The sequence below is a fragment of the Cydia amplana genome, chromosome 7 (assembly GCF_948474715.1).
Source record: "Cydia amplana chromosome 7, ilCydAmpl1.1, whole genome shotgun sequence".
NCBI classification, from domain to species: Eukaryota; Metazoa; Arthropoda; class Insecta; order Lepidoptera; family Tortricidae; genus Cydia; species Cydia amplana.
Genome location: NC_086075.1, coordinates 3558260 through 3583001, shown reverse-complemented (window position 1 = coordinate 3583001; position 24742 = coordinate 3558260). Strand labels below are relative to the sequence as shown.

The 24742-nt window shown below is 41.3% G+C and overlaps 2 protein-coding genes across 2 annotated transcripts in view; one reads left to right on the top strand and one right to left on the bottom strand.

The window, feature by feature from the left end:
- Positions 1–23569, bottom strand: LOC134649404 (calcium-binding mitochondrial carrier protein Aralar1). Its single transcript, XM_063504154.1, has 14 exons — positions 23324–23569; positions 21494–21632; positions 20906–21082; positions 18642–18928; positions 16940–17071; positions 16515–16621; positions 15562–15652; positions 10034–10109; positions 8932–9140; positions 6943–7023; positions 5953–6165; positions 5082–5307; positions 1205–1295; positions 1–184 (listed from the first exon to the last, which is right to left on the bottom strand). The coding sequence occupies exons 1-14, from the start codon at positions 23372–23374 to the stop codon at positions 13–15; spliced, it is 2052 nt and encodes a 683-aa protein (XP_063360224.1). The 5' UTR covers positions 23375–23569; the 3' UTR covers positions 1–12.
- Positions 22742–24742, top strand: part of LOC134649377 (oxamate amidohydrolase proenzyme-like) — a 36741-nt gene continuing 34740 nt past the window's right edge. Inside the window, exon 1 of the mRNA XM_063504104.1 lies at positions 22742–22924. The gene's annotated coding sequence lies outside the window, so the exon portion shown is untranslated. The remainder of the gene's footprint in view (positions 22925–24742) is intronic.

Below are 24742 nucleotides of genomic sequence, written 5' to 3'. Positions count from 1 at the left end.
ACATTAGCTAGCTTACTGCGCGGGAGCATTTTTCTGGAAGGAGAACCTCGGCAACGAGATACCGAACTTGGTCTCTAGACCGGTAAGGACTGGTATCGCGACCTGGTACCCGCCGATGTGGTGTGGCTTCTTAACGGTTTCTTCGATGGGCGTGGACACGGTTAGCTCGGAGCCCGTTGGTCGGCTGGAAAATAATAAACAAATAAAATAACTAGTCTAGGCTAGGGCACAGAATAAATAATAGTACTAGGTACAGAAGACTCACTCTCTAACAAAACGCGTCTGTTACGATCAGCACAGATATGGCCGCTAGGTGGCGACAGCGCCACGCACGGCTTATGGCTAGCCACCAAAATTGGTGTGGAACGGATGTACTTTTAGCTACCTGTAGCAAAGCGACGAAATCGCGGAGTGAGCCACGCCTGACTATTATAGGTAGGTAGGAGGCTATAGAAAAATCTTTTTTCTACTCCCGTACTTTTATTTGTCATTTAAAGGGTCGTGCACACACCTTTAAACCCCTCTCTTATAGTTGTCAAGACAAGTCTTTAGTCTATTCCCCAAAAAAGTATTTGTGCATACACGCAGTATCTTTTTGGCACTTTTACGATACTTCGTGTAATCACCACTTAAAAAATATTGTATGGAATACATTGTTGCCAACCTAATTTTAATTGTCATTTCTGACAGATGAGTGAACCATAGCCATGTTTTGGTTAATCATCATCATCAGTTTTCATCTTTATAGGGCTGTATCTCCTAAACCGTGCGTCGTAGCACAAAAATAATAAAATGTTCATTCCTCTGTAAGAAACCCCTAATTAATATTTAAAAAAATAAAAAAAAAAACAAAAATAAATATTTATAGGGCTGTATCTCCTAAACCGTGCGTCGTAGCGCAAAAATAATAAAATTTTCGTTCCCCTTAAGAATCCCACGCACTGAACAAACAACCTATTATATTAGGAAATTAAACAATCATCATCATCCATTTTTATTATTATTTCATTGCATTTCAAAGTAAGTGCTTGGTCGTAGAAAAAGTATTGTATGCAACGTTGTTTAACTGAGTCAAAAAATACTCGTGGCGTCTTTATTAACAATTTTCGGCTTCGCCTCAAATTGTTACTCACGCCACTCGCCTTTTTTGACCCCTCTTAAACAACGGTTGCATAAAATACTATAATAATGTGAAGCTACTCACGATCCTCCAAAGTCTACGTAGAAGAGACGCTGTAGGATTTCATACGTGACGAGCGTCACACCGAACTGTGGCGATGACCGGAACACACGGGCTGCAAACAAGTTTTAGTTGAAATATAGTATTTGCATTCCTATTTGCATTATTTGACATATTATGACTAACGTTTATTAAGCGATTACGATTGGATGGCACCTAGACTGAGGTAGGTATCGAATTGTGACGTTTAATGAATTTTTATTTGAGATTTAAATAAAGCTACAATTATATGGTTAATAAATAGTAATAAGAAAATATAATACATTGAATAATGCTTTGTTGCGACCCGACCGATTCATAACGGTGGTGTCCGGCCAACCCTAAATTAAAAAAAAAAGACGTACAGCATATATCTTCCTTGTGGCATCCAACACTCCAGTATAAGTGGTCTGTCCCGTCCTGGCGACGACCTGCAGCCTCGTCTTGACGTCAGCGGGCGTGACGACTTCCCCTATAGATGGCGCATATCTTACTCACCGACAGATCCCTTCCAGAAAGCCCTGAATCCTTCCTCAGCATATATCTTCCTTGTGGCATCCAACACTCCAGTGTAGGTGGTCTGTCCCGTCCTGGCCACTACTTGCAGCCTCATCTTGATGACGTCAGCGGGCGTGACGACCTCCACTATAGATGGCGCATATCATACTCACCGACAGATCCCTTCCAGAAAGCCCTGAATCCTTCCTCAGCATATATCTTCCTTGTGGCATCCAACACTCCAGTGTAGGTGGTCTGTCCCGTCCTCGCCACTAGTTGCAGCCTCGTCTTGATGACGTCAGCGGGCGTGACAAGCTCCCCTATAGATGGCGCATATCATACTCACCGACAGATCCCTTCCAGAAAGCCCTGAATCCTTCCTCAGCATATATCTTCCTTGTGGCATCCAACACTCCCGTATAAGTGGTCTGTCCCGTCCTGGCCACTACTTGCAGCCTCGTTTTGAGGACGTCAGTGGGCGTGACGACCTCCCCTATAGATGACGCATGTCTTACTCACCGACAGATCCCTTCCAGAAAGCCCTGAATCCTTCCTCAGCATATATCTTCCTTGTGGCATCCAACACTCCAGTGTAGGTGGTCTGTCCCGTCCTGGCCACTACTTGCAGCCTCGTCTTGATGACGTCAGCGGGCGTGACGAGCTCCGCTTTAGAGATCACTTTATCACTAGACTACTCACCAACAGATCCCTTCCAGAAAGCCCTGAATCCTTCCTCAGCATATATCTTCCTTGTGGCATCCAACACTCCAGTGTAGGTGGTCTGTCCCGTCCTGGCCACTACTTGCAGCCTCGTCTTGATGACGTCAGCGGGCGTGACGAGCTCCGCTTTAGAGATCACTTTATCACTAGACTACTCACCAACAGATCCCTTCCAGAAAGCCCTGAATCCTTCCTCAGCATATATCTTCCTTGTGGCATCCAACACTCCAGTGTAGGTGGTCTGTCCCGTCCTGGCCACTACTTGCAGCCTCGTCTTGATGACGTCAGCGGGCGTGACGAGCTCCGCTTTAGAGATCACTTTATCACTAGACTACTCACCGACAGATCCCTTCCAGAAAGCCCTGAATCCTTCCTCAGCATATATCTTCCTTGTGGCATCCAACACTCCAGTGTAAGTAGTCTGTCCCGTCCTGGCCACTACTTGCAGCCTCGTCTTGATGACGTCAGCGGGGGTGACGAGCTCCGCTATAGATGACGCATGTCTTACTCACCGACAGATCCCTTCCAGAAAGCCCTGAATCCTTCCTCAGCATATATCTTCCTTGTGGCATCCAACACTCCAGTGTAGGTGGTCTGTCCCGTCCTGGCCACTACTTGCAGCCTCGTCTTGATGACGTCAGCGGGCGTGACGAGCTCCGCTTTAGAGATCACTTTATCACTAGACTACTCACCGACAGATCCCTTCCAGAAAGCCCTGAATCCTTCCTCAGCATATATCTTCCTTGTGGCATCCAACACTCCAGTGTAAGTAGTCTGTCCCGTCCTGGCCACTACTTGCAGCCTCGTCTTGATGACGTCAGCGGGGGTGACGAGCTCCGCTATAGATGACGCATGTCTTACTCACCGACAGATCCCTTCCAGAAAGCCCTGAATCCTTCCTCAGCATATATCTTCCTTGTGGCATCCAACACTCCAGTGTAGGTGGTCTGTCCCGTCCTGGCCACTACTTGCAGCCTCGTCTTGATGACGTCAGCGGGCGTGACGAGCTCCGCTTTAGAGATCACTTTATCACTAGACTACTCACCGACAGATCCCTTCCAGAAAGCCCTGAATCCTTCCTCAGCATATATCTTCCTTGTAGCATCCAACACTCCAGTGTAAGTAGTCTGTCCCGTCCTGGCCACTACTTGCAGCCTCGTCTTGATGACGTCAGCGGGGGTGACGAGCTCCGCTATAGATGACGCATGTCTTACTCACCGACAGATCCCTTCCAGAAAGCCCTGAATCCTTCCTCAGCATATATCTTCCTTGTGGCATCCAACACTCCAGTGTAGGTGGTCTGTCCCGTCCTGGCCACTACTTGCAGCCTCGTCTTGATGACGTCAGCGGGCGTGACGAGCTCCGCTTTAGAGATCACTTTATCACTAGACTACTCACCAACAGATCCCTTCCAGAAAGCCCTGAATCCTTCCTCAGCATATATCTTCCTTGTGGCATCCAACACTCCAGTGTAGGTGGTCTGTCCCGTCCTGGCCACTACTTGCAGCCTCGTCTTGATGACGTCAGCGGGCGTGACGAGCTCCGCTTTAGAGATCACTTTATCACTAGACTACTCACCAACAGATCCCTTCCAGAAAGCCCTGAATCCTTCCTCAGCATATATCTTCCTTGTGGCATCCAACACTCCAGTGTAGGTGGTCTGTCCCGTCCTGGCCACTACTTGCAGCCTCGTCTTGATGACGTCAGCGGGCGTGACGAGCTCCGCTTTAGAGATCACTTTATCACTAGACTACTCACCGACAGATCCCTTCCAGAAAGCCCTGAATCCTTCCTCAGCATATATCTTCCTTGTGGCATCCAACACTCCAGTGTAAGTAGTCTGTCCCGTCCTGGCCACTACTTGCAGCCTCGTCTTGATGACGTCAGCGGGGGTGACGAGCTCCGCTATAGATGACGCATGTCTTACTCACCGACAGATCCCTTCCAGAAAGCCCTGAATCCTTCCTCAGCATATATCTTCCTTGTGGCATCCAACACTCCAGTGTAGGTGGTCTGTCCCGTCCTGGCCACTACTTGCAGCCTCGTCTTGATGACGTCAGCGGGCGTGACGAGCTCCGCTTTAGAGATCACTTTATCACTAGACTACTCACCGACAGATCCCTTCCAGAAAGCCCTGAATCCTTCCTCAGCATATATCTTCCTTGTGGCATCCAACACTCCAGTGTAAGTAGTCTGTCCCGTCCTGGCCACTACTTGCAGCCTCGTCTTGATGACGTCAGCGGGGGTGACGAGCTCCGCTATAGATGACGCATGTCTTACTCACCGACAGATCCCTTCCAGAAAGCCCTGAATCCTTCCTCAGCATATATCTTCCTTGTGGCATCCAACACTCCAGTGTAGGTGGTCTGTCCCGTCCTGGCCACTACTTGCAGCCTCGTCTTGATGACGTCAGCGGGCGTGACGAGCTCCGCTTTAGAGATCACTTTATCACTAGACTACTCACCAACAGATCCCTTCCAGAAAGCCCTGAATCCTTCCTCAGCATATATCTTCCTTGTGGCATCCAACACTCCAGTGTAGGTGGTCTGTCCCGTCCTGGCCACTACTTGCAGCCTCGTCTTGATGACGTCAGCGGGCGTGACGAGCTCCGCTTTAGAGATCACTTTATCACTAGACTACTCACCAACAGATCCCTTCCAGAAAGCCCTGAATCCTTCCTCAGCATATATCTTCCTTGTGGCATCCAACACTCCAGTGTAGGTGGTCTGTCCCGTCCTGGCCACTACTTGCAGCCTCGTCTTGATGACGTCAGCGGGCGTGACGAGCGAGGCGGCGGGTACGCCGGCGATGGCGCCGGCCGCGAGGAGGGTGAGGGGGTGGTTGTAGCCGTTCTCATCAGCGAATTTCGCCTAGAAAATATTATTCATCGTATTAACCTGTCGAATCCCACGATATGACGTCACCATAAGCGTTCTGGCTCATATATGAGCCGTGGGAGCTGACAGATTAAAGATGCCGCCAGATTATGTGGGTAACACTGTCCACAATACTAATACCGAATAAGGTATAGCTCAACTATCATTCCGTAAACTGCCTCATATCAGTATCAGGCGTATAGCAGACACATCTCGAAATTTTAAAGATTGTTCAATAAATTAGTCATTATTAAAGTATTTCAAACTTCTCACTTATGGATTCAAAAATGTCGTCATATCCTTTTGTCACGTCTTCATCGTCTTCAAAAGTTAATCAAAATAATGACAATACAAACCCTAAAATAACGGCATGGCATAAAAAGTAAACTAAGAAATAACTCTATTGTAAAACAAAAACAAATTATGAAAACATACCTTGACATACCCATGTAAGCGGGAAGTCTATCGCACTGAAGGGCATATCTCTAAGCAGACAAGCCGTGGCGTCTTTATATAGACCAAATAGACCCATTTCCCTCACCAAGGCCCTGCCCCGGACTTCCTATCTAATCTATAACGTACCTTTAGGTACATTTATAAACAAGTTTATAAAATGCGAATGAATAAAGAAATACATACCTTAACATGAGCATAAGCGGGGAAGTATATCGCACTGAACGGCATATCTCTAAGCAGACAAGCCCTAGCGCCTTTATATAGGCCAAATAGCCCCAGCTCTTTGACCACGGCCCAGGCCCGGACTTTTTGTGCGCCCGCAATCTCACCGGCCACTTGAAGACGGATCTTCACGATCTCGAGGGGATTTGTGAATATTACTTGGGAACCGCCAGCCTGGAAGAGAAAAATTATTTATTTTACATTCAGCAGCACTAATGAAATAAAGGGAAAATAAAAAAAACCCTGTCTCAGACGAACTTTACTCGGGGCTTGTGCACAAATCACGCGAGGTTCGATAGGGGGGTCACGAATAAATCACGATAGATCACGTTGGGGGAGGAGGTATAAGGAGACCTCGCGTGTATTTTTCTACAGTGAACGAAACTATAGTTTGTAGCTTTCTAGTAGACCCCGAACGCTTATCCTATTGTCTATTGTTCAGTAAAACCGCACGTGCTACTTACCTGCAAAAAAGGGTCCTAATTATTCTATTTGGCACCTGAGCGCGGGCTAGTCCAACGCTCAAAAAACCAGTGTAGGTGCGCTCTCCGATAACGCGCCTTTGTTACGCATCTCGATGACACATTTTAGACTGGTTCTGTAGCGTTCGACTCGCCGGCACTCTGTAACCGAAGTACCGATTTTTTATGCAGGTGGTTGTGGCACGTGGCACGAGCGGTTTTACTTAACAATAGACAATAGGATTAGCCTTCGGGCTCTATTAGAAAGCTACAAACTATAAGAAAAAATACCTACCACATGAGTAGATACTTTATTGCGGTTTCGTTAAACATAAATCTTCACTCCGCACTTCAAAATAGCTAGATAGCCAAGAACCTCACCCAAATATCACGGAAGGGGGGGAGCAAAAAGTAGCCGAAAACACCTCGCGTGATTTGTGCACCACCCCTCGCGGGTCTGTGTCGAGCATTTCCCGACTTTTATACTTACGCAAGCACCAGCAAAGATTTCAGCGTAAAGGCTAAGATTTCCATTCTTGTCCATTAGCTTATCACGAACCAAGTCGTTTACCTGAAACATACAACATTTATGTAGATAATTACATTTCGGACAATATAAGCTCTAGAATAATTTGGACGACTAAAATAAATGTGGTATTTAACCCACTATCGTATTCTATTCTAAAAGACAGAATAACACTTTCCTAGGTAAACACATTTTTATCAAGCAAATCAGATACGTCTGGGAGCGATAGGTACTTCATTTTTTTTAATAAAGGCAATTATCTAAGAACACACCGTCAGCTTGATGGCCTTCTCAGGCGCCAGTTGGGGCACGCGTCCTCTATAAAGGCCGAATATACCCTCATGCCGAATGACCTTCTTGAAGTACATTATCTAATAACACTCACCGTCAGCTTGATGGCCTTCTCAGGCGCCACACCGATTAGTTGGGGCACGAGTCCTCTATAAAGGCCGAATATGCCCTCATTCCGAATGACCTTCTTGAAGTACATTATCTAATAACACTCACCGTCAGCTTAATGGACTTCTCAGGCGCCACACCGATTAGTTGGGGCACGAGACCTCTATAAAGGCAGTATATGCCGTCATGCCGAATGACCTTCTTGAAGTACATTATCTAAGAACACTCACCGTCAGCTTAATGGCCTTCATAGGCGCCACACCGATAAGTTGGGGCACGCGTCCTCTATAAAGGCAGTATATGCCGTCATGCCGAATGACCTTCTTGAAGTACATTGTCTAATAACACTCACCGTCAGCTTATTGGCCTTCTCAGGCGCTACACTGATTAGTTGGGGCACGCGTCCTCTATAAAGGCCGTATATGCCCTCATGCCGAATGACCTTCTTGAAGTACATTGTCTAATAACACTCACCGTCAGCTTAATGGCCTTCACAGGCGCCACACCGATTAATTGGGGCACGCGTCCTCTACAAAGGCCGTATATGCCCTCATGCCGAATGACCTTCTTGAAGTACATTATCTAATAACACTCACCGTCAGCTTGATGGCCTTCTCAGGCGCCACACCGATTAGTTGGGGCACGAGACCTCTATAAAGGCCGAATAAGCCCTCATGCCGAATGACCTTGAAATACATTATCTAATAACACTCACCGTCAGCTTAATGGCCTTCTCAGGCGCCACACCAATTAGTTGGGGCACGAGACCTCTATAAAGGCCGAATAAGCCCTCATGCCGAATGACCTTGAAATACATTATCTAAGAACACTCACCGTCAGCTTAATGGCCTTCTCAGGCGCTACACTGATTAGTTGGGGCACGCGTCCTCTATAAAGGCCGAATATACCCTCATGCCGAATGACCTTCTTGAAGTACATTATCTAATAACACTCACCGTCAGCTTAATGGCCTTCTCAGGCGCCACACCGATTAGTTGGGGCACGAGACCTCTATAAAGGCCGAATATACCCTCATGCCGAATGACCTTGAAATACATTATCTAAGAACACTCACCGTCAGCTTAATGGCCTTCTCAGGCGCCACACCGATTAGTTGGGGCACGAGACCTCTATAAAGGCCGTATATGCCGTCATGCCGAATGACCTTCTTGAAGTACATTGTCTAAGAACACTCACCGTCAGCTTAATGGCCTTCTCAGGCGCTACACTGATTAGTTGGGGCACGCGTCCTCTATAAAGGCCGAATAAGCCCTCATGCCGAATGACCTTGAAATACATTATCTAATAACACTCACCGTCAGCTTATTGGCCTTCTCAGGCGCCACACCGATTAGTTGGGGCACGAGACCTCTATAAAGGCAGTATATGCCGTCATGCCGAATGACCTTGAAATACATTATCTAAGAACACTCACCGTCAGCTTAATGGCCTTCTCAGGCGCCACACCGATTAGTTGGGGCACGAGACCTCTATAAAGGCAGTATATGCCGTCATGCCGAATGACCTTGAAATACATTATCTAAGAACACTCACCGTCAGCTTAATGGCCTTCTCAGGCGCCACACCGATTAGTTGGGGCACGAGACCTCTATAAAGGCCGAATAAGCCCTCATGCCGAATGACCTTCTTGAAGCAGTCAAAGGAGTTGCGGTAGGCCACTTCGCCGATGAAGGAGCCTGTACGTTGGTTCTGCATACGGGTTTTTACTAAGTCGATGGGGTATACGGCTGATGCGCCCACGGCTGGAAACAGAGGGTTAGTGTTACATAGTCTTCTATGTTTTGCCATGTTATGTTATTATTGTTAATTAAAACAATCACTGATATTAAAGACAATTGTATTCACTATTAAAGATTTATCAAGTATAATTAGCACAGCCATGATTGTATGGAATCATAGCGCGAGAGTTGTCTGTCTTGCCACAGATACAAAACTCACAGATAGTATATATCTGACAGTTAGTTTGTTCACCAATTTCATTTGTTTAGGTAATAATATTGATTTTTGTACAAGGGTTGGGTTTATTAACCAGTTTTATATATTGAACTAATATTTGTACTTTTATGTTTCGTCAATCTTGTGTAAAAGCAAAAGTGAGGATTTAAATGAGTCTTAAGCACAGAATAACTAATAGTACTATTCTTAAGAGTGCTTGCGTGTGAGCTTGTGTGATTTTTTTTTTAATAATCAGTATAGGACATAATACAGTCGGTAATAGGTATATAATTAAGAGTTTTCAATTGAGAACCGTGTTTACGCCACGTCCCTTTCTGATTAGCGTGTAAGATTTGAACTAAAGCCAAGCAACTGATAATGTCAACTTAATGTACCATGTTTAAGCAAATAAATCATTCATTCATTCAAGTTATCTGGGTTTCTCTTTCACTTCGCATTACGAGTAGTATATCATACAACATTTAATAGTGCGTGTGGAAATTGTAGGAAACAGTAGCTCCCTATTTTTTGACGTGAAGTATAATAATAACCACATAGAAGCCCCGTTTGATGTGAAATATATTTTATTCAGCAAATTACGTTAATGGTATATACAGTCCTTAAAAAGATTGCTCCGTTTTAAAAGCTTGAAGTATCATTATCAAGTTATTTCAAATTTAGGTAAAGTTTTTCCACTTACCACCGGCGATAGAACCCAGCGTGAAACGGTACGTCTGTTCCAACACTTGTATGAAGAAGCTTCTGTCTGCAGGACTCTGTAACAAGCAGACACGAACATAAACCCGACTCCCACATATGAGTACTAGAAACAAATACTTCAAAATACTCAGCACGGAAAACTCTGTTGATGACTCTGGATACAGGCATTATCAGTTATTTCAACTGCCTGCCTGCTTTATAAATAATAATAATAATAAATAAAATATGGCGGCATATGTGAAATGTCTTTGAGGAACTAATGTCTTATTGATAAGTAAAAATTAGTGTTTAACACATTCATTGTCACCCAGCCAAACAAGACATCCGCGCCAGGCCACAAACATTTCTTCATATAAAGCTGTAGTACCACGATCCCGTCTATCGGGTCGTCCGGCCTGGGTACGTAATCATAAAATACCCGATAGTCGGGTTTTCGGCACTGAATGTGTTAACAATACTTTTATGTCACAAGCATTCATGTAAGGATGGTATGGCGACGGTATATGGGGAACCATATCCAATTTATTTGTTCAATGATTACTGCGTCTCACATTTTGCTTAATGAGAGAGTGAGACGCAATGAAATTGTACAAAGAAATTGTACAGGTGGAATACAAGGTGTTCTGGTTTTAGGGAATCGTCTTATTTATAGGTAAAAATGTGTGTTTGACAATGTTTTTTTTTGTCACAAGCATACTCGTCTTGCACTTCTTATATTGTTTCGTATATGGGAAATGAAGAGCAGAGTGTATTAAACGGTAGCATTATTGTTTGTCTCAGGAAAGCACTTGAATTCCTCACAAAGCTCAAGATTCGCTAGAACCTCTCGCTACTCTCAGGCTTATATTCTGGAAACCTTTGCTTCGCTCTGAATTCAACACGCCTCCCTTTATGGGTAAAAATAATAATGGTTGTGTTATGTTGTAACATGTTTTAACATTTGCAAAGGTGTTCGCAATATCTGAACAAGCACTCTCAAGCATAAATATCTGAGCACGCCTCTATTGTCAAGCCTTGACAATAGAGGCGTGCTCAGATATTTATGAGCACCTTGGCCGTTCCGATATATCTGATGGCGACTGTACAATCAAGCTTACAAAAAATCTTAAACTAGCTTAATGTACATACATGTACATATACGTATACTGAAATAGATGTCAATATAAAAGAAAAAATAAAGAAAAAGTGACGAAGCCCAATTGGTGAAGGCCGGATTCGAACGCGCTTAATTACTCAATTTTTTTTAGCTTAAAATGTACTTAATTAAGATATAGTTAAATTAAAAGGAAGGAAAAGTGAGATTTTAGTTGAAGGTAAATCATGTTAAATTGAAAGCAAGGAAAAGTGAGATTTTAGTTGAAGGTAAATCATGTTAAATTGAAAGGAAGGAAAAGTGAGATTTTAGTTGAAGGTAAAGCATGCACAATTCAAATAATGAAAGGGGAAATTTGAACATTTGTTTATTATATGTAGGTCATGTAGTGTATTAATTAGCTTAAGACAATGCGAAAACTGATTTACCTAATTTAGTATTTAATGTCGTAAAGATAAAGAACACAGTCCAAATTTCCCTTTAGATAAACCTCAGATAGAAAGAGAAATAATGTTCCCACCAATTAACTTCGACGGTTCGTTATAGCGAAACTTCACCACTCTTTACTTTAACCAAAGAGAATAGATTTTATAGAGTTACTGTCATGGTAAATTATGTAGTCGCAGTAAATTTACCGCCATCTTTTGACAGAAGATTAAAACTGTTAGTACGCCATTTGACTTACTAACAGTTTGACTATGATTTACCATGACAGTAACTCTCGATAAAATCTATTTTCTTTAACCCACGCCTTTTGAACGCCACGTCTACCGTGTGCGGCGCGCCATCGTGAACCTTATCGGAATGCACGAAGGTTGATATTAGTGTAAGGCCTGAGTGGACGCTCGGAGCGGAGCGTTCGGCGGGGCGTGCAGCGTGGCGTCGGGCTCACAAGTGATGTGAGCAGCGTAGACATGGGTAACTCCGGAGTGATAGATAAAAAGATATATATCTTTCTCGTTTCATGAATCACTCTTCTTGTCTTTACGAATCCGAATGTATCAGTATTAGAGATGCACCGGATATCCGGTTACTATCCGGTATCCGGCCTATCCGGCCGTTATTTTAGTATCCGGCCGGATCCCGGATAGTGACCTAGTATCCGGCCGGATACCGGATAGTAAAATTAACACATTTTGGGGTAAAAAATGGAATCTAAAAAACAGTCACGGTCATAATGCTAACGACACAGTAGATAGAAATGAATACGTAACCAATGTCACACAATACACTTATTTGTTCACACAAAAATACGCGCGCGCTCTTGTAACTATAAACGAACATACGAGGGGTATTCAAAATATTCTCGGTATGAGAATGAAAACAAACAAGTACGAAAAGTTTGATATTTTTATTTTTCAATATACTCCCCCCCTATGTTCATACACTTAAAAGATCGATCAATTATTTTTTTTAATCCCTCGTAAAAATATTTTTTATCTTTCGTGTAAAAATGCTCCTCCACTGCCGCCTTCAATGCTTCATCGTCAGAAAATTTATTTCCACGCAGATCCTTTTTAAGATTGGGGAGCAAAAAGAAGTCGCTGAGGGCTAAGTCCGGACTATACGGTGGGTGAGTAACAGTTTTAAACTCACATTCAACAATAGCTGCCTTGGCAATATGAGCAGTATGGACGGGGGCGTTGTCATGCAGAAGCAGAATACCTTTGGTTAACTTTCCTCGCCTCTTTTCTTTAATTACATCCTTTAATTGACGTAGAATGTTAGCGTAGTACTGTCCTGTGATATTTACACCTTTTTCTTTATAATCGATTAGTAATACTCCTTCACAATCCCAAAATATCGTGGCCATGACCTTGCCAGCTGAAGGGATGACCTTGAACTTCTTGGGATGAGCTGAACCCTTAATGTGCCACTGCATGGACTCTTGTTTACTCTCTGGGTCATAATGATGAACCCAGGTTTCATCTCCAGTAACTATTCTTTGCAGCACCTCATCAGGATTTTCACCGCACAGGTCAATAAAATCGGAACAACAAGCTACACGCATGTCTTTTTGAAGCCGAGTCAGCATTCGCGGAACCCATCTTGCACTTACTTTTGACATATTAAGATGGTCATGTATAATATCATGTACGGTACCAATAGAGAGATTGGTTACTTGTGCTATAGATTTTACCTTCACTCGACCATCTTCCAATATAAGTTTTTCCACTTTATCAATATTTTCTTGTGAAGTAGCTACTACAGGCCGGCCAGGTCTAGGGTCATCTTCAATACTCTCCCTTCCGCGTTTAAACTCGCTTGACCACTTTTGAATGGTAGATAAAGAAGGAGCAGACTCACGGTAAACACAATCCATTTCCTCTTTTATGGTTTTTTGATTTTTACCCTGTTTTGTCAAGAATTTTATCACGCATCGATGTTCTAATTTAGTTAACATTGTCAATTCGCACATGATGTTCATGTTTGTTCAGCAATTGCAGAAAAACAAAAGACCATCTCGGTTCGAATTATACTTTTTTTTAATGTCAATGAATAAACCTTAGCGGCCAGTAACGAAAGAAATTTTAGAAGAGGTCGTAAGATATCAATACCGAGAATATTTTGAACGCCCCTCGTACTATGTAATGACATGATAAAACTCGATACGATCCTAGAAATGTGTCCGCGCGAACGTTCACTACGAAACAGGTCGAAACCTGCACGACGCGCACCTGCAAACCTCAAAATATAGGTATAGTTTTGCCGGCCGAATATCCGGCGGCCGGATACCGGATATTCGGCCGGTGTCCAGGCCGGATATCCGGTATCCGGTATCCGGCCAAACAACTATCCGTTGCATCTCTAATCAGTATATCCGTACGTCTCACTCCCTCGGCGACGATTTATGAAAGCGATAAGCGAAGTCTCGGTCGCGCATCGACCGAAGTAACACGAACGAGCGACAGCGGTCGTTCGGACGGATTCGGACGCGTCATTATAATTAACTACTCTCTCTCTCTCATGACTCAAAGTCAGCAAGTGCCGATGTTGCCAGCGGGACGACTGTTACACACGGATATAAAGATATAAAAGAGTGATACATATCCCAATGATAAAAAGATATATATCAATATTTTCACTCTACTGACACATTTCGCCCATGTCTAGAGCAGCGTGCACTAAGGCCGCTCCTATACGCTTGCATTTGTTTAACATGCACGCTGCACGCCAAACTCGAGCGTCCACTCAGGCCTCACACTAACCCACGCCTTTTTAACGCTACGTCTACTGTGTGCGGCGCGTCATTGTCGACCTTATCGGAATGCACGAAGGTTGATATTGGGATGTAAGCACGCGCGTCATTTGACGTCTTTGGCGGTCAAAGGGTTAACTTTCCCACAAACCGTCTCAGTTAAGGAGTAAACCTGTAGTTCTACAGAACTGACACTATAAATCTATTTCTTCACTCAAGTAATTATTACTATGAATAGGACAGCGGGCTTTCGGACAGTTCTGTAAAACTACCCGAAAGTACCCAAAAGAAAGATCGTAACTTCAATGACCTGACTTACCAGCATTCTGTCCACAAGATCTATATATCTAGGTCTCATCATAGTTACCTCCTCCTTTGTACGCGATTAAAAAACAGCTAGAGTTAGTGACGTTCCCAAATCCCAACCTTATAACTATACACATAAGGTCTCATTCAGAAATCATGTTTTTTCTCTATAGAAGCCATCAGGCAAACGAGCAGACGAATCGTTAGTGAGTTATTACCGTTGCCCATGGACACCTGGAATACCAGAGAAGTTGCAAGTGCGTTGCCGGTACTCTTTTTTGGAATGTTTGAGTTCGTTATCAAATTTTGCCTTTATTTAGATCCAACTTGGTAATATTTGGGTTGGATCAACTTTTTTGATGTTATTTCTGTCAGCCAGTGGACATTATTATAGTAGCATAGTTTGTTCAATTGAGCCACTTGGTGATTTTAGGGTTCCGTACCCAAAGGGTAAAAACGGGACCCTATTACTAAGACTCCGGTGTCCGTCTGTCCGTGTGTCTGTCACCGGACTGTAACTCATGAACCGTGATGGCTAGACAGTTGAAATTTTCACAGGCGATGTATTTCTGTTGCCGCTATAACAACAAATACTAAAAACAAAATATAATAAATATTTAACTGGGGCTCCCATACAACAAACGTAATTTTTTACCGTTTTTTGCGTAATGGTACGGAACCCTTCATGCGCGAGTCCGACTCACACTTGGCCGGTTTTTATTAGTAAAATAAACTTTAATTTTTGATTTGTGCCATGATGAACAAAAAATTACACGTAATAACTTTAACCCAACCCCATAGTGCCACATGATTTTTGGATGATCCCTAAGGCCTATATTCTACTACACATACATTGGTCCGTTGCTGCGTTAGAGGAGGATAGCTTGATGTGTGAGAGAGAGATACTTACGGACACGGCTTTTATTTCGGCGACTCGTCGGGTCACTTGTTTGAAGTATTGCTCGGGGGTTATCAAGTTTAGATCGTTGTACACGATTCGGCTGGAAAAGTAAAATCTTGGTTAGTTTTGTTTAATTTTTGGGAAAGTTTCTAAAAATGGCGGAACTATAATAAGCTGTGAGCTCGCGGACTTCGGGATATTATCCGTCTAAGCTAGCTTTGCACCAAATTGATTAGAACAAAGTGAGGCCGAGTCATAAACGTCATTTTTTTACAGAAATTTTCATTTAAATTACTTTGTTGCAATGCAGAGTTAGCAAACTATATAATATAAAGCTGGTCAAACAGATCTTGTCAGTAGAAAAAGGCGGCAAATTTGAAAAATGTAGGCGCGAATGGATATCGTCCCATAGAAAATTTGAATTTCGCGCCCTTTTCTACTGACAAGATTTGCTTGACCATCTACAGGGTGCTTCCTGTAACAGGAGCAATAAATTAAACTAAAGGCTGTACTCCTCAAACTGACCAACATTTGTTCAGCAACTTTTGAAAATTATGAATCCTTTAGACTTCCTCTTTTTCATACAAAATAAATATTGCCTTCAATGTACGCTGACATCAGTGTGTTTGACGTTGCTTGTCACGCTTTAAACATAACAAAATTTGCAATACATTGCGTCTTAGAATAAACTTTAAAGTGTAATAAAAATCAAAACATGAGTTATTTTCAAAAGTTGCTGAACAAATGTTGGTCAGTTTGAGGAGTACAGCCTCCAGTTTAATTTATTGCTCCTGTTACAGGAAGCACTCTGTATATTTAACTATTTTATTTTAGGGTTCTCAAGGGTCGGCAACGCTTAAGTGGCTCCTGTGATGTTGCTTATGTCCATGGGCGACGATGACCGCTTCCCATCAGGCGGCTCGTCTGCTCGTTTGCTGACATAAAAAAAAAAAAAAACTAACCCATTGGTATTGTTGATGGTGTCACACAAAAAGAATAATATGTCGACCTCTAGCGGCGTGATCTGACTCATCATCTGAGCGGAGTGTAGGAACTCTTCCTTGGTCACCTGTGAAAAAAATTAGTTTTTGGCAAAAAAATCATTTTTGGTACAAGATTTTATCGCTGACTGTACTTTTCTTACGACAGACAACTAATACTCATCGAGACAATTCTAAAAACCCCTAACACAATTAGGTTGCGTTGTTTCATCAGAGTTCCTATGGCCACCTCCTGTCTCCATCATCAGATCAGCTCTATGTCATAATAATATTGCATTGCCATCCGATTTATACATGCATGCAAAATTTCAGCTCAATCGGAAACCGGGAAGTGGATCAAATTTAACTTGCAAGATTTGATTACAGACCGACAGATAGACACATACCTCTTGTGAGCGATGGCCGTTGGTAGCATTTAGATACACGCGCTTGATAAGTTCCATATTATTTAGCAGAGAGGTGAATGCCATGTAGTAGGGGAAGCTGATTTTTCTTGAGCCTTGCGGGAAGCCAGTCGCCTGAAAAAAAAAAAGATTTATAAAAAATGAACGAATGACTAAATGTCATATACGAAAGAAACAGTAAACAAGGCCTTATTGCCCAGGACAGGAATCGAACCGCGTCTTCGTAGGTAATCATTAGGCTGCACTTCTTGTCCAAATTTCTCAAGAAATGTGTCTTAAAAAGTCGAGGACCATTCAAAACTTGAAAATTAGTTTCATAGTTTATAATTATTGTCATGTATATGGAATTTTTCACGTATATCCTTAAACATAAGGAAGAGATTTTTGAAAAAATACAAGCAAATCTAGTCAGTAGAAAATGGCGGCAAATTAGAAAAATCGCGGGAGCAACGCTACGTTTGAATTGTTCGAAAATCACGTGTCGTTTATATCTTTTTCTACTCCCGTACTTTTATTTGTCATTTAAAGGGTCGTGCACACACCTTTAAAACCCTACTTTATAGTTGTCAAGACAAGTCTCTAGTCTATTCCCCAAAAAAGAATTTGTGCATACACGCAGTATCTTTTTGGCGATTTTACGATACTTCGTGTAATGACCACTTAAAAAATATTGAATGAAATACAGTGTTGCCAACCTTATTTTAAATGTCATCTCTGACAAATAAGTGAACCATAGACATGTTTTTATTTCATTCATTCATTCATTCTTTTCCCGCCAGTACCCTCCATTTTTGTTACTTCTTGAATTAAAAATATTTGTTAAATTTACAATTTTATCTCAAAGTTAGTGCTTGGTCGTAGAAAAAGTATTGTATGCAACGTTGTTTAACTGAGTCAAAAAATACTCGTGGCGTCTTTATTAACAATTTTCGGCTTCGCCTCAAATTGTTACCCACGCGACTCGCCTTTTTTGACCCCTCTTAAACAACGGTTGCATATAATACTATATCTGTGGAACTGTTTTGTTCACATTTCATCGTTGTTCGATGTACATTGCTGCTTTTTGTTAATTTCCTAGGGATACCACACTTTAGTTTGCTTTCCATTGCTACTGAGATATCCTGCTTGACAGACTATATATGGTCCATCGCACTATATGCATGTGAGACATGGACGCTAAATAAGAGACGAAGTTGTATTCTGCATGACTTATGTATTAAGTAGTAATAAGTAGTTATAGTTATAAGTTTGACTGTTTGTACGCCTAATGGCAAGACCATGGTGATTCTATATTTTAATGTTCCATCATTGTATATACCCATGTTCTACAGACAATAAACGAATTATGAATTATGAATTATAAGAATATCTACAAGCATTTGAGATGTGGTGCTGGCGAAGGATGGAAGAAATAAGTTGGACGGAAGTCGTGAAGGAACTGGCTGAACTCGGGGTACGTGACGGCGTTACTTGTCTTTGGCCGAAGTATGTGCTCTAACTATAGGGAATATTTCTCAAAACTCTGCGTAGGGGGCGCTACTAGCGCAAACAGTAAACAAACCGCCTTGAACTTGTCAAAAACTGTTTACATAAGTTACTCTATGGTTTACAGTGTCTAGTGCTGTCCTCTGGCGGCAGAACATTGCAGTAACACTCCCTATTAAGTAATAAAGAGGCTACTTACATTAATAACTTTATTTTTGATCTCCTTTGTCAGCAAATGACTCTTAACAGACAGCATGATATCCTTAAAGTCCCCCGCACTGATGAACCCGCTTCCATCCTTGTCGCACTTCTTGAAAGCCTCCACTCCGTACTCCTCGTGGAAGTCGTGGAGGAACTGGCTGAACTCGGGGTAGGTGACCAGCCGTTTCTTGTCCTTGCCGAAGTAGAGACGGACGAAGGTGCTTTCCATGTTGAAGGGTAGCTTCTTGTTCAGGACCGTCTTTTGCATGACCTCCGCGAACTCGTCTGAAAATTTAATAATAAGTAACGGCGTTATTCATAAACGTCTGCTGAGTTAATCAGCTGGTGATCGTCGTTTGTCCTTCTCTATGGCATAACGACAGATGGGGACAAACGACGATCATCAACTGATTTAGTTAGCAGCCGTTTATGAATAACGCCATAAGATGGTAGGTTAAATGTGCGAGGCCGTGACTGACGTGAATGTGACTAAGGGCCACCCTACACTAGCGTCTTCCGAGCGTCGGCGTCTAGTCAGCGCTATGGAAAATGGCGTCGGAGCGCAGTTGCGCCAACATTGCGTAGAGCAGCAGCTATAGATTTGACTAGACATGATTTTGATAATTGACATATTTGTATCTCCTTACTTCAAAATATTTGTAATTTAGTTAAGTTTAGTTTAAGCAAACCTTCTTTGCATGCTTTGTTAAGTAGAATGTATTGGACATTTTTATATTGTAAGAACTTGTTTTGTGTACTACATTCTTGCAAATGAATAAATGATTTAATTTAAATGATTTAGACGCCAACGCCCGGGAGACGCTAGTGTGAAAATTCTTCAATTACCTATTTTAAGTCATTGTCGATGGATGTAAGTCCCGTTAGTTTATCATATCATCAATACGTTTTAGTAGAATCCTTGTATACCTACGTCATGAGTTACATAATCATACTTCAATGAACAATGCCCATAGATACATTGGTTTAAAATAGGTACAGATCAACCCCATTATACAGCTGTTCAGTTACAAAAAGTCATATAAACATACGAATACTTCCGCATCACATTGTCTATGTAATTTAAACTAAATTGTAAATTCGTGACTGCGTGAAATTTGTTTACAATAACTACCGCAATCAAAACGGCTTAGGAAGCGAGGATATGTTGATAAAGATAACATTAGGTATATTATTATAGGTAACATTATATATTGTTGCCGTTAGTAGCCTAGTGGTAAGACCGTGCGACTTGCAATCCGGAGATCGCGGGTGCAAACCCCGGCTCGTATACCAATGAGTTTTTCGGAACTGTACGTGTACGAAATATCATTTGACATTTACCAGTCACTTTTCGGTGAAGAAAAACATCGTGAGGAAACTGGACTAATCCCAATAAGGCCCTCTGGGTTGGAAGGTCAGATAGCAGTCGCTTTCATAAACACTAGTGCCTAAGCCAATTCTTGGGATTAGTTGCCAAGCGGACCCTAGGCTCCCATGAGCCGTGGCAAAATACCGGGACAACGCGAGGAAGGTGATGATGGGTATCAAACAGCTGGAAAGCGGTCTTTATACTCAGCACGTCGGGCAAGCGGAACAGCCGCTCGAAAATATGGAACTCCTTACTAATGTCTCCAAAATAACAGTTGTCTCACTAACAGGCAGAAATACATTGTCATTGGTTTCATACAGCCGGAAGGCAGTTTTTAGCTCCTGGATAACTTGGAACTATATGTAAAATCTCACCAAAAGGCACTAGTTCGTTGTTGAAGGCGGTCTTATACAACGAGTCGGGCACGCAGAGCAGCCCTCTAAGGCCTGGAACTCCTCACTAATATGTCAAAAATGACAGAGATCATACCAAGTCTGTTGCCATTGGTATCGAAAATCTGGAAGGGGATTTTTAGCACCTAGAACAGCAGTTCCATCTGTTCGATCCATCTGTGGTTGTTTATAAGTACATAAATGTCTATAAAATGACAGAAAACTCACCAAAAGCGACAAGTCCGTTGCCGTTAGTGTCGAACAGCTGGAAGGCGGTCTTGTACAGCGCGTCGGGCACGCAGAGACGCCCCTCGAAGGCCTGGAACTCCTTACAAATATCTCAAAAATGACAGAGTCTAGATCTTACCAAGTATGTTACCGTTGGTGTCGACAATCTGGGAGGGTTATATTCAGCACCTGGAACATCTGGAGAGTTCCATCTGTTCCATTCTGTTGTTGTTTTTAAGGACATAAATGTCTCTATAATTACAGAAAACTCACCAAAAGCGACAAGTCCGTTGCCGTTAGTATCGAAGAGCTGGAAGGCGGTCTTATACAGCGCGTCGGGCACGCAGAGGAGCCCCTCGAAGGCCTGGAATTCCGGGAACGATATGAGCCCGTTCTTGTCCATGTCCACGATTCCGGCGATGAGTTCAACTGAATCTTTATTGAAGTCATCTGGAAAAGTTTGAGAAAGTTTAAAATACCCGTCACGACAAAACGCAATTCTTTCAGTGGAGACTTTTTTACAAAAAAATACATTGGAACTGCTCACAATCAACCATTAATATATGTATGCACCTGTTTAATCCACATGGGACCTACATTAATAGGTACTTATGTAAACTACTTGAGCAAAAAAAAATTGAAAATCTTGTCCCTTAAGTAGGTAGGTAACTAATCTACCTCATGTTCTAGAATGTTGAGCAAGTTGAGTGTGAGGTGTCACAAAGGTTTCAAAAACAAGAATCTCATCAAATAAAATAATTGGAATTTAACATGAATAACCATTAATGGAGATCAAGGGGAGACGCCTTTGCCCAGCAGTGGGACACTATAACAAAAAAAAAAACAAAAAATTCAACTTACTTTCGTCAAACAACCCAAGGAACTTCCTGACAAAATCTTCACTGGTGATGAAGTGTTCTCCATTCTTCTCTACTGTGGCGAACTTCAGAAATATCTCATGAAGGCGGTCTGTGTCGGCCCTTTTTAGGTAACCAGCCCCCTGGAAATATTGAAAAATGCATAAAACATACCATTAAGTATTTCTGGAGCTACCAACTGGGAGACGTCTGGTTGGGAAGCCTAAGTATATACGGATAGATTGATGAAGTCTAGAAGGACCTGTGTGACATCCAAGCGGCTAAATAGTGTTGTAGGTTCTCAACCAAAAGTATACTTATTGTCGGTTGTCAATAAGGCGGTATTTCCATACAGCTTCTATTTGGAATCAACCTTATCAACAACCAACAATCCACATTGTCCCACTTTTTTTGTACCTTTTTGTTGAAAACGTCACATATCTACAACAGCTGATTTAAAAACTAACCCATAGCACCCATAGCTTTCAAAATACTAAATACTTTAGCTAACTACTGCAGGCAATAGTTGTTAGAAGTTTAGAACTAGATCATTCATATTATCTAAAAAACTTCTTGTTTTATGTCATCACCCAATCTCCATAGCCAATTTTATTATCACATGACAACACTGTAACCATGTTATTGGAGCCTTATCAGTCAACCTTGTCTTTTTCCATGACTTAATGTCAAATGTTATGGTAAGAATTGTAATAATTATGGCATAACTCCATATCTTATCATACACACATCCTACGCATGAAGAATTTTCATATTATGTTTGAGGTTATATAACAAGTTCCATCAATAAGAACATTATTAAAATGAAACAATTGAAAGACAAAAAACAGACAATTATTGATACACACAAGTAGTTGACCGATAAATTGATCTATTGTTTTAATTTCTAGCAATAACAAATTAATTAAGAAGGCGTTACACCAAACTCTGCAGTAAACATTAAGATTACTTATCATTGGCAATGGAATAAAACTTTTAATTAATAATCTATAGCACAACACATTTTGAACTCATTCGGTAAGGTTTTAAAACCATTTTCCAATACACTTCTTTCACTTAAACACAGTCACTAAACAAATAAATTAAAAGTTTGAAAGAATTTGAAAATAGAACTCTATGTTCAAAAACTTTTGAAACCTTATGTAACTTAAAATTGCACAAAAAATAAATGATGAACAGTTACCCGACGTGAAGTCATTTTGTTGTGAAGAATCAAATTGAACTGAACTGATAATTATTGGGTTGACGTAACTGATAAGTATTGTTATCTTGTGTATAGAAGCAATAATACACAAGTCAAACACAGCTGTATGTTGGTGCACTCTCAGAGATACAAACATAAGTTTAAGTTTGATTTTTATACCAATTTAGCACAAACTAAAAAATAAACGAGTATTCATTGACATCTCTAGCACTGGTGAGTAACAAATTGATTTAAAAAACAGGGAAATGTATGTTCTAAATTTAAATATTTAAGGTCACGGTTCCTGTTAAGAGTGTTAAGGTTATGTTCAATATTATTATCTAATAGTGTTGTTCGTATTCTAGATATCAGTAGATTGCATACATTCATTATCATTAGATTGTCAAGTCTAATGCAGTAAGTAGTTAGGTGTAACATAGAAACATAATGCCGCACAACACGGCTGTGCGAAGATATTAGTTCAAGGGCGGACGTCCCAAGGGCAAGGATGTCGTATTAGCGCAAAAAATCACAGCAAACACCTCACGCCTACGATACTTAACTGCGGTATTTACTAACATCATTGATCTTCACTTAAAATAATCTACGAAATGTATTCAAAAACTTACCCACCTCTTGACAGCTGGCTTGAGTTATCAAAGAGTCGAACAACGTTTTAAACATTACACTGTTTTTTGTCACTATAAGAAATTTGGGCAAAGAAAAAAACTGTAATGTCTAAACCTGAAACTACCAAGTTCGTTTGCCCTGATAAGACGTCACACGTCACGTTAAAAATACGGCAAATCTATTTTAAGTTATCCACGCACAGTGCTCATGATCGTCTATCGCCCGGCTTTGCTGTAAAACGACTATTTTGACATGACCTTTTGTTTTGTCCGGATAGCTTAGCCGGTAACCAACTATTTAATTTTACCGGTTATCATAGATTTTTGTGCGAATTTTGACAAATATAGAGATGTGTTTACAAGTTATACTGACAACTTTTTATCGATACTTTTACTTTTATTTACGTCGACGTGACGTGGTGGACGATTCAAATTATTATTTTTAAAGTTATCGAAATAAATTAAAAATTTAAGTTCTATGTACTTACGTAATATTGTTATTTGATTATTTGTATTAATTAATTAAAGCGCATAAGAATGAAGAGTAGGTACCTATATATATTATAATAAAGTGTTCCAACTGTTTTATTATTATCGGCATAACAATAAAAATAAAACAATTTGAAATCGTCTCTTACCATTCTATCTACATCATTAGTCATGACCTAGGTATTGTACAGTCGGCTAAAAATGTGGTCTACCACCCTACGGTTGAGGTTCGTTTGAACGTCATGAGACAACAAGGTCGATTTACTTTAAACTCCGTCAGAAAAGTCAACCTTAGCGATCGTTAGATCTCGCAGAAACTTTTGTCAAAACTGGTAGACCACTTTCTTGGCCCACTGTCACTGTCACTGTTCTGTGGCTTAGGTAATTGTACCTAGGTCATAGGTACAATTACCTAAGTGACAAACTACTGAAATTAACAGAACTAATTACACGACACTCGTTTGCATAATCGGTTGCATTACTATAAAAATTCTCTTTTAATTTTTACTACCCACTGGAAACTAAATCAGACCAGCTATCATGGTCGTATTTTTATCACCTGTCATGCTATGTGTCACTTTCGCACTTACATATTTGTTAGAACGTGACAGCCATGGTGACAAATGATAAAGAGCCGGCCATCATAGCCCTACAGCACTTCATGTATTATAAATAATTAAAAAATACTAAGAGGATAACGAGACGAGAGTAAACAAATTTGAAGCAAATGGAACTACTGAAAAAACTATTAAATAAGTAAGTATTTTTTTAATTTCGGTTATTGCTATGGAACATGTCGATAACTAACGTTTTTCTAATGAGGTGATGACCGCATGTTTACCACATGTTTAATGTTATATTGGTCAAATTCACAATGTTTTCTTTACTACGTATTGTGCTTAAAACAAATAATAACGTCCTATTTTTACATTAT

Excerpts from the sequence above, each read along its gene's own strand:
- LOC134649404 (XM_063504154.1), bottom strand. The coding sequence starts at position 23,374 with ATGTTTAAAACGTTGTTCGACTCTTTGATAACTCAAGCCAGCTGTCAA. Across the intron at positions 16,622-16,939 it reads ACGGCCATCGCTCACAAGAG|GTGACCAAGGAAGAGTTCCT; the intron begins GTATGTGTCTAT and ends TTTTTTTCACAG. Across the intron at positions 7,024-8,931 it reads AGAAGGCCATTAAGCTGACG|GTAAACGACTTGGTTCGTGA; the intron begins GTGAGTGTTCTT and ends TGTATGTTTCAG.